Source organism: Ambystoma mexicanum, chromosome 6q, assembly GCF_040938575.1.
Source record: "Ambystoma mexicanum isolate Mex_15411 chromosome 6q, UKY_AmexF1_1, whole genome shotgun sequence".
Classification (NCBI taxonomy): domain Eukaryota; kingdom Metazoa; phylum Chordata; class Amphibia; order Caudata; family Ambystomatidae; genus Ambystoma; species Ambystoma mexicanum.
In genome coordinates, this window is record NC_090937.1 from 297,640,901 (window position 1) to 297,658,726 (window position 17,826).

The 17,826-nt window shown below is 47.9% G+C and overlaps 1 protein-coding gene across 1 annotated transcript; it reads right to left on the bottom strand.

Annotated features, from left to right (window-relative positions):
• Nucleotides 1–7,055: 7,055 nt before the first annotated feature.
• On the bottom strand, nucleotides 7,056–7,604 carry LOC138515209 (protein LDOC1-like). The gene has a single exon (XM_069630168.1). The coding sequence runs from the start codon at nucleotides 7,602–7,604 to the stop codon at nucleotides 7,056–7,058; it is 549 nt and encodes a 182-aa protein (XP_069486269.1).
• Between the last annotated feature and the right edge of the window lie 10,222 nt (nucleotides 7,605–17,826).

The following is a 17,826-nucleotide window of genomic DNA, read 5'->3' on the forward strand; positions in this document are numbered from 1 at the left end:
TATGCCTCCAGGTTGTTGTTGGTCACTAGACTTTCACCCTCGAGACAGTTTTCTTGAGCACAATCATGCAAGTCCGCCAACCCTTGTGGTAGGGGACTCTTCTTGTTTTGGCCATATCTGACCTCCACAGGAATGCTTGCACTGACAGAATCCAGGAAGTAATTCTGGAATTACTAACGTTCCCCATCCGGATTCTGTCTCTTTGTCGATACTGCAAAGGTTGGTGAAGAGTCTCAACAATTATGTGCTCCCACAGTTTGAATGGGCGGTAATTTTTCAGCACCCACACCGTTGCCAGGAGTGCCTTCTCCCAGTCATTGCATTTTTCCTCCATAGAGGACAAAGTCTTATTTGCGTATGAGATGACTTTGTTGACCGTGTCATGCTTTTGGTACAATACCGCTATTAATATCTAAGAACCCTGTCTCAAAGAAGAACTCCTTGTTCTTTATGGGGTAAACCAAACAAGGAGCATGGGAAAGGCTTATTTTCAGTTGCTTAACTGCCTCAGGTTGTTCTGGACCCCACTCCCACTTGACTCCAGCCTTTGATAAATGGACCAAGGGTCGAGTGACCTCTGCATAGTCTTCAATGAACTTTCCACTATAATTAGTAAGTCCAAGAAGCCTTCTTATTTCTTGCAGAGTGGTAAGGTCTTTTAATTTTAATAAGGTTTCCACCTTCTTCGCCTGGGGATTAAGACCCTCAGGTGTTATCTCGTGCCCTAAGAAGTTCACTCGGGTCTTACACCACCGTGCCTTCTGAAAGGGCAGTTTTGCTCTGGCCTTCTGCAACTGGGTAAGAACATAGCAGATTTCTGCTATATTTTCCTCCAACCTTGAGCTCTTGATCAAAACATCATCCACATAGTCCAGGTTTCCCCTTTCGCCCAAATCCGGCATGGCCTTGTGTAGGAAGATGTTGAATTCATTGCCAGAGTTTATGTATCCAAAGGGGGTCCAGGTCCCCGTGTACTGCTGCCCCCGAAGGTAAAGGCAAGCTTGTACTGGTCTTCCCTGCTCATGGGTATTGTCCAGTAACCATTGGTCAGGTCAATGGCGGTGTACACCTTTGACCATTGGATCTTGGCCAGTCCCTGATCAATATAGGGAAGGGGCCATCTTGACATGTGGACCCATTTGTTCAACTCCCTCAGGTCTGCACATAGTCTCCATTGGCCGTTTGGTTTTAGTATCCCCAGTACCGGGTTGTTGAAGGTTCTGTGGGTCAGATGAATTATCCCACAGGATTCTAAATTATTAATAATCTCTGTGAGTGACTCCATGGATGCGAGTGGTAACCAGTATTGTTGAGCCATCGCTGAGTCCATGGGAATGGTGGTTGAATGAATGGATGGATGTGCGCCCACAGTCATATGAGTCCACTGAAAAGATATCTTGGAATTCCAGGAAGACCTGCTTTAGCTTTTGCCTTTGCTCTTCTGTCTCACATGCATCAGCCAGATTGATACTTTCCTCGACCATCTGCTTGAAACCTGGAAAGACCTCGGCCTTGGGAATTTCAGCGGTATCCTCCAGTTGGGTGGAGAGATCTCTTTTGATATTGTTGACCTGGACAGGGGATTCGAGGTAGTGGTCCTTGACTCTGAACACTACCTCCTCCCTCTTAATGTCACAGGTCACCTCTTCCACACCAGGAAATTCCCCCCATGCCTAGTAAAAAACAGTTCTGGAGGAATACCGTCGCTGAAGTCGAGCCTGTCGTTTGGGTTTGGTCCCATGATTTCATTACTTAAATCAATAGAATAATGTTGGGCATCAACGGCCATTCCAATAAAGGTGTCTGCACCCAAAGTGATACTTGAGGGTTGCTGTTATCCACCAACATTCGAATGGTGTTGTGTTCTAGGTCTACTAGAAGGGTCAGATTTAAATATGAACCTTGTTGTTGCAGATGGGAATTTAGATTTATATATGCGTCCTGATGTTTGAGGATCTGTCCTCGCTTAATTTTGAGGGGAAGAGTAAATTGTCGCACCTATCCTGAGATGGTAATCTCTTCTCGCACTTGAACTTCAACCGCATAAGGCATCCATTGAACTGACCGGAAATGCTTTTCAATGTTGTCATTGCCCATGGGGTTACTCCCCGGTCGGGACCAGGCTTTATTATTAATTAGATCCAAATTGATTGTGAATCGGTTCAGAATGTCACTTCCCAGATAAAAGGGGGAAGGGACATCTAATTATTCTATACACTTTTGTTGCCAATGGAAATCTTTAGCATGCATCTGCTAGGCAGGATATGTTTGGAATTTGGGGTTTCCAGACCTACTTCCCCTTTTGTCAATCAATTTAAATGTGGGAATGGTCTGATCTTTTGGGAGTTTCCTGAATAATTCTTTGCTGATGAAACTCCTTCCATTATTAAGGCATACTCTGGCGAGCACTGGTTCCTCCCCCTCATTCAACTGAATAGGGAAAAACTGCTTGCCCTTTTTCTGAATGTCCGTCAGACTGAGTGCAGTCTTCCTTGTCTGGTTTCACGGGACTCAATGTTTCTTCTGATTTTGGACTGGTGTAAAATTTTAGGGTGTTCCCTTCCAGTGTGGATTGCCACTTAAAACTGGGAGGAAGGTTGATTTTCAAGAATGGAGAAGGATTCTCATCACCTGTTTTTTCTCCTACAGAGATGATAGCAATGTCTGGGACTTGTTTATTATAGGCACGTTATAAGTGCCATATCATATCATATGATATTTTTTAAATGGAACTCTACAGTCTCAGAAAGTTGATCAATTACGTGACAGGAACCATTCAGGCTTACATAATTAGTACTCATTTTTTATTTGATGGGGCGGTTAGTCTGAGTCCAGAGGTCCTTATTTACAAAGTCGATCAGAGGGGATAACCTCCTCAGGAGATCGTTCCCCAGTAAACAAGGTCTGCCCTCTGGAGTCACAACGATCACTGAATGTTTCAGCCGGTGCCGTCCAATTTTTATGTCCAGATCTGCAGTCCCTTCAACGGAAATATCATTACCGTCGAAATTTTGGAGTGGTCCGGGAAGTGGTGTTGGTGGAATTTGGTGGCCCTCACCCCGTCCTGATTTTAGTTGGTCAAAGGCCCTTTTTGACAGGAGGGTAGCTTGGGATCCAGTATCCACCAGAGCTGATAATTCACACTGATCTTGCACCTAAACCGGTGCATAAAATCAGCCTTCTTTCTCCTCCAAGGTACAAAGAAAGTGTGAGTTATTTAACAGCCCGGTTCATGTTCTTAATATTGAACTCCAACATAGTGTGATCTTGGGCAGTTTTCTGTGTCAGAGTTCGGGAATCTGTAAAAGAAACTTTGCAACTCGCAATGGGAGTTGTTGGGGAATCCTCTTTTTCCCTGGCTCCTTGGCTGTCCCCCGTTACCTGGCAACAGTTCTCAGAAACTGTTTGGAGACAGGACACCCCCTCTGTTTCACTTCTGTGTGGTTCACATTTTTGGGGTTGAATAGTTTCTGGTTCTGTGTCGGTCTCCATACTTACCCTATTTCACGCAGGGTCTTTTGGGACCCATTTTTCTTTGGGAGGGATCCCCCCATTTATGAAAGAGAAGGTCTGCCTACATTAATCTTCCAGGGATTTTTCTCTTTCAAAGGGGATAATACGCAGTACCTCCACAAAGTGGGTTCTTCTTTGGCCTCTCCTACTTACCCTTTGCTCTTTGGGTTCTAACATTTTGGAGGTAGAAGAGACTCTTGCAGGCTGCAAGGTTCTTAGGGATTCTGTTTGGGTGAGAAAGGAAGCTTTCTCAAGGGCTTGGCATCTCTCCTCCCCCCAAGCCCTCTCCTCCAGAACCTGTGGTTTGTCAGAGGTTTCCTCCCATCATTTCCCCCCCGGGGCATCAGACGTGGGAGTTGGGGAATTCTGCGAAGCAGGGTTAGGATGAGAGTTGGACTGAGCATTCAGCATGCGGACCAGATCATTTGTCAGTTGCTGGACCTGTCGCTCCAGTTGCGTGACCTTGGCTTGGTGGTAGGGAGGTCTCAAGTCATACACCTGCTGTTCCTGAAATGGGTAACTGTCCCTTCTCCCGCAGTAGTTACTGGAAATTCACCCCATAATTTTCCATCCTGAATCTCCCTTCTCCCGGGTTCAGGGATCTATTGTCCTGGAACCGGGGAGAGGAGGATTGTTTTGGAAGTTCTGGTTTGGGGGATATCTGGGAAAGAAATTCAGTTTGGGAGGTGGAGTGATACTTCTCTCCTGAAGAAGTTTGGGAGCAAGTTTCTCAGGCGGTACTTACACCCTTGGGCCGGGGGAGTGTATACATACCCCAGGATTGGTTTAGTACCTTGTACCTAGGATTTATATAGGTGGCAGGGTCAGAGGGATCATTGTTCTTGGCTTCCTCCTGACTACTATATGATTGGGCTGGGTGTTACGCTCACCTGGTTCCATGGGGGTGCCACCCAGCAATCGGGGTCCAGGTATCCCTCCCTGCGATGCCCAGTAGTGACCAGCGGAAGAACCCTGCCAGAAATACAGATAAACAATGTTCAGGACCGAGGCAACTGGGATTAACAGCCTCCCACCACCCGGTATGCCTGCGGCCCCTCTGGGCTTCCTCTCACCTTGTTCTTGATGTTGGCGGGTTCTCCGTCCTGCTGTCTTGGCAGGGGCGCGTAGTGGTTTGCAGGCAATGGCGGTCGAGTTACTTCACTGATGCCGGCCCGACGTGAGTCTTTCAGGTAGGTCTTATTGCTTGGTGTTTTGCTGTCCTAGCATGCCTTCTGGAATTAGGTACGTGGAAGTCTAATTCGTGGCAAAGATTGGATTCGGGGTTCGCTGGTAAGTATTAGCGTTTTTTTGGAGTGCTTTGGCGCGAAGCGTGTCAGTCCAGTCGGGCGTGGTTTAAATAGCTTCAAGAAAGAAGTCCAGGTAAAAGAGTTCCAAGGTACCACACCCAAACCGTCCTTCTGCAAGCCAGGTTCCAAGAAGCCTGATTCTGTGTATGCTTCCACCTTGAATGACAGTAACAAAAAGTAGTTCCCAAGCACAAACTCATTATTAAGTATGAAGCGTCCACTTCCACGATGTATGGGAGGTCTGGACGTGGATGTCGCAGGATTGGTGCTGAGGTGAATCTTTTTTTTTAGTTCCTGAAAAGCCTTTTCTGCGTCTTCAGTCCAGGCAAATTTTTTGTTATTTTTTCGCAATAATGCAGTGATTGGGTGTACGATTTGGGAGAAGTCTGGTATAAACCGGCGATAAAAGTTTGCAAAGCCTAACATGCTTTGTACTCCTTTTACAGATGTTGGTGATGGCCATTTTAGAACGGCGTCGACTTTGTGCAGGTCCATCCTGATGCCTCCGGGAGTAAGAACGAAGCCTAGAAACTCTACTTCGGTTGCGTGAAAAAAGCACTTTTCCATCTTGGCAAATAAACGATGTTCACGGAGCTTGACGAGGACTGAACGGACATGTTTGACATGGTCTTGTTTGGAAGTTGAGTACACCAGGATGTCATATATGTGATCTAAGGCGCAGACATCAATTAACTCTCTCAGGACGTCATTCATGAACTATTGGAATGCTGCCGGCGCGTTGCATAACTCAAAGGGCATAACTTGATATTCGAACAAGCCATATTTAGTACGGAAATCAGTGTTCCATTCATCACCGCTTCTGACCCGAACCAGGTGATATGCGAAGATCCAATTTGGTGTAAATTTGAGCATCTTTCACCTGGTGCAGCATTTCCGGAATGAGTGGCAAAGGGTAACAGTTCTTTACAATGATCTGGTTCAATGCGCGGTAGTCAATACAGGTCCTTAAATCCCCTTCTTTTTTCGGTACGAAGAACAAAGGACTGGCTGCGGGGGACTTCGAAGGACGGATGAATCCGTTTGCGAGGTATTGGTCTAAATAGGACTTCAGGTGAAGGTATTCGGGTTCAGTTAGAGCATAGATTCTCCCACAGGGGACTTGGGCACCAGGGACAAGGTCGATTTGACAGTCATAGGGCCTGTGGGGTGGCAGGGTATTTGCCTGGTCCTTCTGTAATACATCCTGGAAATCGCGGTATTCTTCAGGCAGAGTACTGATTGCACCTAAGACACATGTCGTTGTTCCGGGAGTTGTTAAACTACTGCAAGCTGTCTTCTGTTCTTGGTAATAACAGGTTAGAGAACAGTCACTGGGGAAGGTTAATTTCCTGTCTTGCCAGTTAATCAAAGGATTATGAGCGACTAACCATGGCATCCCTAGTATAAGCCGAAACTCAGGCGCTTTGATGATGTCAAACGAAATGAGTTCTCTATGCCCATCCTGACACAGCAATGTTATTTCGGCTGTGCATTGGGTAACGGGTCCGGAAGCAATTTCAGTTCCATCAACTGCAGTCACCTTATCAGTAGTCGGCTTGGAACATAAGGGGAGTCCCATCTCTGCAACCAGCTCCTGATCAATATAATTTCCGACTGCCCCAGTGTCGATGTAAGCCTCAATGGCATGCATTCTTGAGGACCGTTGGTTGTTTATTAGGATCACTGGTATTGCAAAGTGTGAGGTCGGTGGCTCCTTTCTCTCACTCGACAAACTGACCTCTAGGTTTGTCGAGCTGGGTAGTTTTCCGACTTAGGTTCTTTTTCCTCATCTTTCTCAATATCCCCGACGACCTTCCTAGGGGGTTTTACTGGGCAGTCCTTCAGAAAATGTCCTGATTTTCCACAGTACAGGCATAGTTGTTGCTGCCTTCTTTTGTCTCACTCTTGTTTGGTTAACGGGGGTTGTACTCCCCCAAGTTGCATGGGCTCCACAGGGTTTTCTTGTGCACGAGATACATTGTCTCTCTACACTGCACGTGGATCCATTTTGGAGCGATCTGCTTTTCGGTCTTGCAGCCGGTGATCTAATTGCAGGACTAAGTTTATGAACTCCGAACAGTCTCGAGGAGGGTCTACTACTTGAGCTAGATCGTCTTTCAACTCTCCCCTTGAACCCCGATGAAACAACATGGTTCTTTTGTTTTCAGGCCACCTAGCTTCAGCGACCAATCTGTTGAAAGTTGCGATGTATGTTAACAAATCCTGATTTCTCTGTCAGAGGGAAAGGAGTTCATTGTCCACTGCTTCTTCTCGAGTGTGACGGGCAAACAGTATCTCCATCTCCCTCTGAAATCCCCAAAGGTCATGTAATATAGGATCATCATGGGTCACCAATGGTACTGACCAATCTGCTGCGCTACCGCTTAAATACGAAAGAACAAAGGCCACCCGAGCTTGGTCATTTGGAAATGCTCCTGGCCTGCAAAGAAAGTGAAGGCGGCATTGAGTCATGAAAGAGGCATATTTCCGTGGATCGCCTGTAAATCGCTCCGGTGGAGCTAAAGGAACTGCTCCTGGTAGAGTAATTTGCACCGGAGTTGAAGAAGTGGAAGGCAGAGTAGGGTTCTGCATCGTTGGGTTGCCTCCTGGCAGAGGTGACTGGCCTGCTTGTGATTGCAAGTATTGTCTGCTAAGGTCTTCTGTGCGCTCCTTAGTCACAATTAAATCCCTTCGGAGAGCATTGGTCTCCTGACGGGCAGAATGAACCTCGGCGTGTAATTCTCCTATCAGTTGGGCCAATTGGTCTAGTTCTGAGGTTTCCATGGCGCCCAGGTGGATTTTAGTTTGGAGGCTTTGCGTTCTGTTACACTCACCTGGTTCCACGGGGGCGCCACCCAGCAATCGGAGTCCAGGTATCCCTCCTTGCGATGCCCAGTAGTGACCAGCGGAAGAACCCTGTCAGAAATACAGGTAAACAATGTTCAGGACCGAGGCAGCTGGGATTAACAGCCTCCCACCACACGGTATGCCTGCGGCCCCTCTGGTCTTCCTCTCACCTTGTTCTTGATGTTGGCGGGTTCTCCGTCCTGCTGTCTTGGCAGGGGCGCGTAGTGCTTTGCGGGAAATGGCGGTCGAGTTATTTCACTGATGCCGGCCCGACGTGAGTCTTTCAGGTAGGTCTTATTGCTTGGTGTTTTGCTGTCCTAGCATGCCTTCTGGAATTAGGTACGTGGAAGTCTAATTCGTGGCGAAGATTGGATTCGGGGTTCGCTGGTAAGTATTAGCGTTTTTTAGGAGCGCCTTGGCGTGGCGAGTAGGCGCTTTACGCAGCGCTAAGGTGCCTTGCCTTTGCTAACCTGTTATCTTTTATCTTCACAGGTCGCAGTGCCGGAGTGTAGCATTCCAGAGGTGTTGCTGAAAGAAGTGCGAGTGGCAAGGTAAGCCTTTGGCGGAGATCGTTAATTGTGCAAAATGTCTAATGTTTAGTCTCTCCCTTTCTGCAGGTCCGTCGATCCGAAGGAGCGCTGGTTCCAGGATACCGGTCAGAAGAGCTGAGGACCACTAATGATGAAATTCAGGTAAGCTGCAACCTTTTCTAACGATGTCTTCTTCCTTTTTCTGCAGATGCTGTTCCTTTGAGGTTCGTGGCTGGAGCTGAACAGGGTGAGTGTCACTTTGCTGAATTGCAAACTAACGCGAAGCGTGTCAGTCCAGTCGGGCGTGGTTTAAATAGCTTCAAGAAAGAAGTACAGGTAAAAGAGGGCCAAGGTACTACACCCAAACCATCCTTCTGCAAGCCAGGTTCCAAGAAACCTGATTCTGTGGATGCTTCCACCTTGAATGACAGTAACAAAAAGTAGTTCCCAAGCACAAACTCATTATTAAATATGAGGCTGGCACCAAAGGCACAAGGACTGGCCCCAAGAAGGCCTAGGTTTGGATTTAGTGGGGACTGGGGTCAAGGCTCCCCCTGGCCCATAGGTAGGCCAGGGGGGCTTTGGGGTGAGGGTCGTGACACTGGGTTGGGGGGTCCTTTCTGCTTTCCATTTTGCTTGTTGGCAGGTGGGTTACTTTTAGGCCCCCCCGTCTCCATATCCAATAGACGGGTAGTTTTTACCTCTGTCACCTTTGCAGCAGGAGGGGTGTTAGATGGTTTGGAGGTTTTGACAGTATTTTTACTCTCAGACGACTTTTAGACCTCATAAATCCTGGTGGCCTGTTCAATCACCCAATCCAGGGTACTATGCTTGTGAAAGTCACACACCAATTGAGTCATTATGTATTTGGGTAGAGCATGGAAATATGTAGTTATGAACTCCCTACTATGGGTGTTCACCTATTGGGAAGTCTGAGCAAATGCGCGCTTTAGCTCCTGCACAAACTCCCTCGGCGCCTCATCTTCCCCACACTGCAACTTAAATGAAGCCTTACGGGCCTCTTGTGGCTTCCTGTGTGTGGAAAAATGTTTCAATATGGCTGCCTTATAAGTGGACCATTTATGATGATCCTGGTCCCCCAGTCCTGCAAAGAAGCTGGAGTACTCAGGTAAGAATGTCCATTTAGCAAATGCTATACCATTCACATAGTTCCTGATCTGAAATGATGCCATCATCTGCTCATAAAGTTCCAGGTGCTCCCACACCGAATAATTGGCATTCTTTTGATATGGGTTCAGGAAGCTCTTTATGGCTTTGATTTGTCTTATCGGGTCTTTCATAAAACCCTTGCTCTGCTTTGCTGGATTCTTCTTCCTATGCACCTGAGTCCATTCACCTTCTAACTCAGAACTTCTACCAGTACTCCTTTCCCCGTCTTCTAGGTGCTCCCTATCTCTATGAGACTGGGAATACCTCCCAGAACCACAGGGTCTGGACTCATCTCGCCTGGATTCCTTTCCGGGCCAGGATAGAACCCAGTTTCCTCATGCCTTCTACTAGGGAGTCTGAGGAAATCCCCCCTTCCCCTGAATATACAGAGGTTGTAGAATGCCCTTCATAGGCTGAGGGTCGGGCTTTTCTCCTTCAGCGAAGTGGGCAAGGTGGTCTCTTTATAGTCGCATCTTCAGCCAATCTAACTACCTGACTTTCTCCTCATAAGGGTTTTCATGGTCTGAAGTACTTACTTATTCCTTAGTTCCCAGGACACACTAGTCGGGCCACTTTCCCTTCTGTGTGGTAGAGATGAATACTCATCAATTTCCGACAGAGACTGGCCTTCTTGATCAGTTGGGTTATGCCTGGGTAAGTCAAACTGCCTCATGTTGCCCTGTTCTGGATAGGTGGCAAGCATGAGGTTAATTCCCATTTGTGCATGAGAGGACATAAATGACTGGCATGGGGCCCCTCCTGAGAGGGGCGCCATACCTTGATCAGTGGGCCTTTTCCCATATCCTGATTGGCCAGGGTGCCTCAGGTCCTGTTTATAATTTCCGATTTCCTTGGTGAGGCTCTCACGCCGGTGTCTCTCTTTATTTGCTGTTTGTAGTCAGAGAGCTGGCTTTCTAATTCTGACACTAAGGCCTGATTAATCTCATGCACCTGCTCTGAGCTACCAATTGATCCTTTGATTGCTGCACCTCCTGCTGAAGTGATTAATTTGCCATCTGTGAGCCTTGTAAGCTGCGTGCATATTCAAGGCGCTTTTCCTTCAGGAGACTAATCTGTTTCTCTTGTTCATTTATACATTTTGCTGCCTCTAATAGTTCAGCTTCTGTTTGCCTCATTCACTCTACAATCTCGTTCCTTTCTTCTCTAATTCTGTTCAGTTCCTGAGAACCTGACTGTCCCTATTCTACTTCCATTTCCAGCTGATTTATCCTCTATAATATGACACTTTTATACTGATCGAAGAGGCCTTTTTCCTGAGCTAGCTGCGTCCTGTGTTGTTTCAGTGTACTTACCTGCTAATGTATCTGATCAAAGTCATTTTGGGAATCAACCCCTTTGCTAATGACCTGACTGTTTTCATTTTTTAACTGCTTTATTTGCAATTGAATGGCCATAATGTCATCCAAAATGACTATATTATGAGCAGCCTGGTCATTTAGCTTGTGTTGCAGTATACTCAGATTTTCTGCACACTCTTTATGTGCATTTTTTCAGTGCACAGAACTGTGTTTCACCCTAGGCACTCTCTTGTTGCAGTGTTTTCAGCTCATCTTTGAGTTGGTGAACACGATCCTGGGCCTGTGACAGGTCTCCAGCCTGATTCCTCCTATTAGCCTCACTATTTTGCCAACGCTCTTCTATGCAAAGCAAATGAAAATATAACTGAGCAGTTAGCTGAGCCATTTGTATTTGTTCATCACCAGCAGTTGCAGTCATATAAAATGCCTCAAGTGCTTTGTGCAATATGCCAGCTTGAAGACAAATATCATTGCTTGCTGAGGTAACCTCCTGCACAATTCTGGTTTGCTAGTTTCCTGCATCGTCCTCAACCCATTCTCCTTTGAGAAATACTTTAATTAGGAGATGTTCCCTGGCTTCCCCAATTTGTACGGTAGTCATTTTCACAATTGGTCTATTGCACTTTAATAAAACTTTGTTTATGCAGGGGCAAACTGGCCCTGTTCCTGCTGGATTTCCTCACTCAAACAAATTATTACACACACTTAATTTTCTACCTATGCACCTCCCTGGAACTCAGGAGTCAAGTCCTAGCAGCACTGTAACGAAACAAAGATGGCTTTCCCTCCACCTTCATGCAATTGCATCAAAATGAATAGACTGTCACAATGTACATGTCATGGGTCAGGAACAGGAAGCTAAATGCTGACTCGAGCCCCCACTTTGTAACGGTTTATTGAGAAGCCACCCTCAACACAGGAAGTCCCCCCCGAATCAAGTGGTTATTCAACAAACTGTTTAACAGATTCTTTATTTAGCCCTATCTCAGACACATATCATGCCCTTGGATCCCTAGCCCCTGAGCTAACAATGAGCCAAGAACCAGGCCGGTGTACGGGAAATATATTGGTATTTATTTAAATTAACAGTAATAGAAATTAGCACAAAAATGTTGAGCACCACTTTATCCGTGGCAAAACACAATAAACTTCTCTCAGCATAAATAAATCACAAAAGTGAGCTAAAAAGAACCCACACAATTCTTACTTTCTGCAAATTTTACTTCACGAAATAATTACACTGATCAATAATATAATTTCGCCCAAACGTTTGGTTTAAAACAAACACAGGGTGATTTATCGCTTTGTTTTTCAGACCTCCCCTTTGCTTTGGTCTATGTTGGGAAGTCAGACAGAAAAATGTGAATGCTTTGGGGAATTTTGGATTTCAGACCCCCCCCCCACACACCCTCTTACTGAAATGCCTGTGTTGGGGAAGCTGGATAAAAAGGTTGAATTGATTTAAGAACAAAGACACCCCTCTTCCTTAGGAAGTCAGGGTCAGCTAGACAACAAGGATTACCCAAATAAATGATTGGTTATAGTTTTCAGCGCACACTGGGAAGTGAGCTTTGTTAATTTCACATTTTAACAAAATTCACACCATAGTGTTATGCCGAATGGGGAATTAATTAATATTTTTGGTTACATAGGCTAAGGATCTACACAGTTCCTCCCACCCCAACCCACTATAAAGGGAAAGGATTCAAGGCAAGCAGACTCCCCCCACCTTTTGGTTTTCCAGGGCTTAGTTCTATTTACATAGCAAGCCTCTGTTTAAGGTTCAGGAATGCCGGCTGCATCTCAGGACACTCTGGAAAGATAGGGCAGGGGTCTGATCACTCTACTGTCAAAGATGGCCTCCCCTCTCCACCACAGGACCTATTCAGCTTTGAGACCCTCCTAGAAATAGACAGCTCCACCCAGATGCACTCCCGGCAATCTCCTCTGCTGTCTCCTTACAACTGTCACATGGTCATTTTCAGCAGCCTTGCTGGTGGTCTGTCTCTTCCCTATGTCCTCCTGTCTGTCTCCTTTTTTTGTCTCCCTGGTTTTTGTGTGTCCTCTGTCCTAGTGTAGTCCCCCTTATATAGCAGAAATGACATCACCAATTTTACAATCTTGGGAAGTACCATGCAATAATCCCTGCCACTAGAATTGGACAGTTACCCACTCGCCCTGCCACAACACAGCCTCCAAGTCAGGATTGATTTAGGGGTTTGGAGCAACATATGTCTATTACCATTTGTCATTGTCCCTTTGTTCTCCTTTCAACTTTTTGGCAAAAAGCAGTTATCTATCATAACCTCATAATTTTACTAGCAACTGCCAGACTAAACATATTTTCTGTTTTAGCTAATCATGGAGAATTAGATAAGTCACCAAATATGTATGATGTATCATGGCCATGTGGCACAGTTCTGCCATTTCCATAAAAATACAACAGTTATGAATGTGTACGTTATTAAGCATATCCCTAATTTCATTATCCGCCCGCTCACCAACTCTCACATTTGGAACAGGTTCAGATCAGTCAGAAACCATGTCTACCTGGCCATTACAGTTCCAAGAGTCACAGGTAGTTGCATTTAAATCCCCAAAATCCCCTGGAAATTACATAAGAAATTGTACAAAAATGACTTCAATCCACATTAGGGTTGCTGAGAAAAAAGGCATAAATGATAATAGTCCTTTTAAATTAATTGTGAATGTTCATGTGGGACAAATGGGCCATTTGTTTTCACTGGGTCAGCCTGTGCCAAGAGTTTTTTTTTTATCAGTCTCCTTTGTGCTGGAAGCTTGCTCTTTGAAGTTGCAGCTCCCAGTATTCACACCTTTTAGTCATGCTCCAGCCAAGGATGACTTCCCATGAAGCCCTCGCTTTCAGAGCCAGCAGTTCTGGAGGACACTGGGCCTTGAACACCTTCGGCAGGAAATTCTATTGCTGGGGTCATTATATGGGAGATGTGATATCCAGGCTGGAAGTGGGAGTTTTCATTGTGATGTTTTTGTCACACTCAGCTCCTGTTCTCACCTGTTTGTCCTTGGTAATCTTCTTCTTTGGAGGACTTTCAGCGTTCCGGGACGTCCGCGATTTATACAGGTAAGGGCGGTGGTCTTCGTATCCAGTGTGGAGACCGTAGGCAGTCTCGGGAGGAGACAGGAGTTCAGGGTTCCGGGAAGGTAAGAATCAGGTAGCCTATGTCCGGGATGATGCGTGGAACCAGGAAGGGAACAGCACAGCTCTCAGAGGACAGGGAGATTGCAGCGAGCGTGGAAGTACCGAGTGGTTTCCAGGAAGGATGGAAAGAGCAGCCTCAGGTGGAGGCGAAGGCCGGGCTAGCACTTCAAGAAGGAAGAGGAAGGGAAAGAATATCGGGTGGTAGGTTCTCTGAGAAGGAAGGAAACAGCGAGCACACTAGCTGCAAACTCGAAAGGGAGCGTTGAGACGCGCAGCACAGCGGGGGCGTGCCCGTTTTCTAGGAAGCCAGAATTCCTGCGTAAACGCTGAACCGCTACGTGTCTGAGCCGGCGCCCATGTTGGGAGGATAGCGGCTCCAATGTTGCGGTGCACCATGGACCAGGAAGTCCAAAAGGGGTGTAAACGGCGTATCATGACAGTTTTGCCCTAAGCCAGCAAAAGGGTTTGCCTTGGGCTGACATTTTTTTCATGAAGACAAAGCGGCTCTTCAAATGTCACTGAAGTTTTGTGGGTGAAACATAATATACATTGCTCTTTGTCAACCCATACAACATGTTTTGTTTTCCTAACATTGTTCTGTGGGCAGTGATATTTTCAGTATTATTTTTGAAAGCCGTTTTTATTTGCACACACATGTGCAGGCTGTTTTTGTTTTTCGATGTTTAAAAATCCTGTTTTCCACGTGACAGGGATCTCTGATTCCTCTTTCTTTTATAAATTAAATGCTGCTTGTCCAGAGACCGCTAGGGGGCGCGGTGCAAGATAAGATGGCCGCAAGGTAAAGGGGCTCCCGAAGCGCGGGGACGGAACGGCGAAAAGGATGCGGTAATACCGATAGAACACTCCAGCATGAACATGGATTGATCTCAATAATAGCAGCAGGATCCTACTGAACTTGGTTGCACGTAAATCGGAGTTGGTCTCTCCGAGATAAGGCAGGCTGCCTCCCTGCACAAGCTGCTACAGCACAAGCCCGCCAAAAACCTGGACTCAGCTCTCAGGGAAAGACCGAGACAAACAAAGCACTAGTTGGCTCCAGGCTACCTCAGGTGGGGGACGGACACCCTCCCCAAAGAAACAAAGGACCGGCCCCGCCGACCTCTGCATCTCGGCAGCTTGAGCCCCACCGGTCGCCTGTTTGTGTGCGGCGGACAGGAGGGGCTGGGCAGAAGCACACCACAACCAGCGCGGACGCACACATACCGAGAGCCACAGCCTCCCCTACAGACGGCAGTCCCGTAGACCAGGGCACCAGGAAATCACGCTCTGCCCAGCAGAGGGGCCCCACCAGCAGCCGGTGACGCTTGAGCCTGGGAGCGGAGGGGAGCCTCTCCGGTAGCGCATACACCAAGTAAGAGGGGCTGGGGGAAGGAGCCTGGGTGCGCAGAGGCCATCCTATATGCACTAAAGGCCTCTATCACAAACATATCCCAAGTGGTACGGTACCCCCCCCTCCCACCATACCATCCCATCCTCAGCACCACAACGCATATCAGGGGACAACAGAAGGACAGGATGATCACCCCACTGATACCTCTTTGGCGCGAGGCCGCCCTCGGCGCACCCCAGCTGGACCCAGCCAAGAGGAGCATACAACCGACACGGGAGAGGGGAAACACACCCCCGCACACTAGCCTGAGAGAACGGGCAAACCCTGGGCAGAGTGGCCCAGACCCCCACCAAAATCTGTAGAAGTCGACATCCCCACAGCCATCCTACTTACACAAAGGGCGCCAAACCACAACCAACCGCTCACATCCAGCTGGCCGGCCCCTCAGGCACGGCCCACAACATAAGGCAGGCCGGTCTCTAAGACCCCCCGCCAAGGCACACTCGAAGACCTACAACCCTACTGCCTGCAACACCCCCACCACGCATACTGGGACAGGCAAGGAGAAAATCCAGGGACTCCCCCCCAAAGGGACCCCCTCCCGGGCCCCGACAGGCACCACTGGCACCACCAAAAACGGGCCCCTTCCAGCCTACGAACAAGGGCGCCAGCCCACCCTGAGGCTCACACGCAAACCGGCGCAGACGGCGAGCCTCCAAGTGGTATAGTCCCAGGACTGTGGGACGCACTGCCTACACCAACTCTGGCAGACCAGGCACTGCAAATCACTCGGGCAATGCGAAAAAGCACTCGCTCCCCACCATCAATAGAGCCATCAGGGGGCAGCGCACTCGACCAGCCGAGGAGATCTAACTGCAATAAAGCTGAGATGGATGTACAAACACAATTACAAACTATTCTGGCAGAGATGCGAATTATAGGGCAAAGGACGCAAGAAACTAACAACACAGTTTTAGACATCAAGCGGGACCTACAAGAGGTCCAGACCCGTCTGACTGCACAGGCCGAGCGCATTACTGACAATGAGCAGCGGATCAGTGCGCTGGAAGACAACTACACTACCACTGAAGCAGACCTCGACGGGGTCATTAGAGAGGTGCAGAGATTGGGTGAGAAAATCAACGACAAAGAAAATCACTTGTGCCGAAACAACCTGCGGGTGGTGGGACTTCCCGAAAACGCAGAAGTGGCGAACCTAGAGGAATACATGCAGGGCTTTCATCACGACACCCTCAAGATAGAGAACCCACAAGTCCTTACAATAGAGAGGGTGCACAGGGCGCCCATCCCCAAACCTCCACCTGGCCAGAGACCCAGGATCGTGACTATGCACCTGCTCAATTTCCAACATAAGATGCTGATCCTCAAAGCATACAGAGCAGCTGGCCCCATCAAAATTGTGCCCGCAGACATTCGCTTCTTCAACGACTCCTCGATGGAGGTCTCTAGGCGCCACAAGGAATTTAACCCGATGTTTGAGGCCCTGAAAGACTCTGAGCACTGCCACTACCTAAAGTTTCCCGCTACCTGGTGTATCCAAGTCGACAAACATTGGCACAGCTTCGAGGACCCGAATGCAGCGTGGCGCTTTCTTGAACAGCAGGAGCTAGTCAGAACAACCTCGGAACGGCCCCAATCAGAGCTCAGACGCCCTGACCCCCGCAGGCCCCCCAGCCCAGACAGATCGCACGCATCTGGGAAATGGCACAAGAACAATAGACGCCCAAAAGGCTGGGGGCCGAAACGATGAACGTATAACCCGGCAATGCTGAACCATGCAAACCCCACACGACCAAGATCAACGACCTCGGACACTAACCGGGTCCAAACTGGCTACGGAACCTTGGATCCTGCTGAAAGTCGCATACACCGCAGACTCAATAACACTCATAAGTAACAAAATGCTCCTCACTAATATAGCCGTCCCCGGCTAGTGGAGGTAGGCCATCGGCTCGGTTGGCCGGCTGGGCAGTATGATGGTCGGTAACTCCTGGCGTTGGGTGGAGCACGGGGTGAGGGTGACATGGGAAGCACCGTACCCCCCTCGCCCTCTGCAGTGGCATTTATGCCAACTGTTGGGACTAGGCTGCAGGTTAGGCCAACCCAATGTTTGAACTTCACGGTTTGGTTTAAAAATTGTCAAGACTCACGTTGGAGCCATTCTCAGTTGCTCTCTACTTGGGCGCACCAGAAGTACCACAAGAGCACCGCTCTCACACCCCACCACGTACCAAAACAAGGCACACAGAAATACGTCACACCGCAGTCACTCACTCATATAAACCATGGCACTAACCATCCACCTGCAGACGCTTTACATCCAAGGCTTGGGTCACCCCATAAAGCGCAGAAGGATGCTAAATAACCTGTGGGATCTCCAGGGGGACATCATTTTCCTCCAGGAAACACATCTGGGCTCTTCCGAATCAGCAAAATTAAAGAGGGGGTGGGAGGGCACCACTATCCACTCCCCATGCCATGCCAAAAGAGGGGTTTCTATTTGAATTAACAAACGGATCCCTTTCCAGATCAATAGCACAATAGCCGATAAAGAGGGCAGATACATACTCGCCCAGGGCCATCTACT

What these genes read in the sequence shown, in the direction of transcription:
- LOC138515209 (XM_069630168.1), bottom strand. Translation starts at nt 7,604, where the DNA reads ATGGAAACCTCAGAACTAGACCAATTGGCCCAACTGATAGGAGAATTA.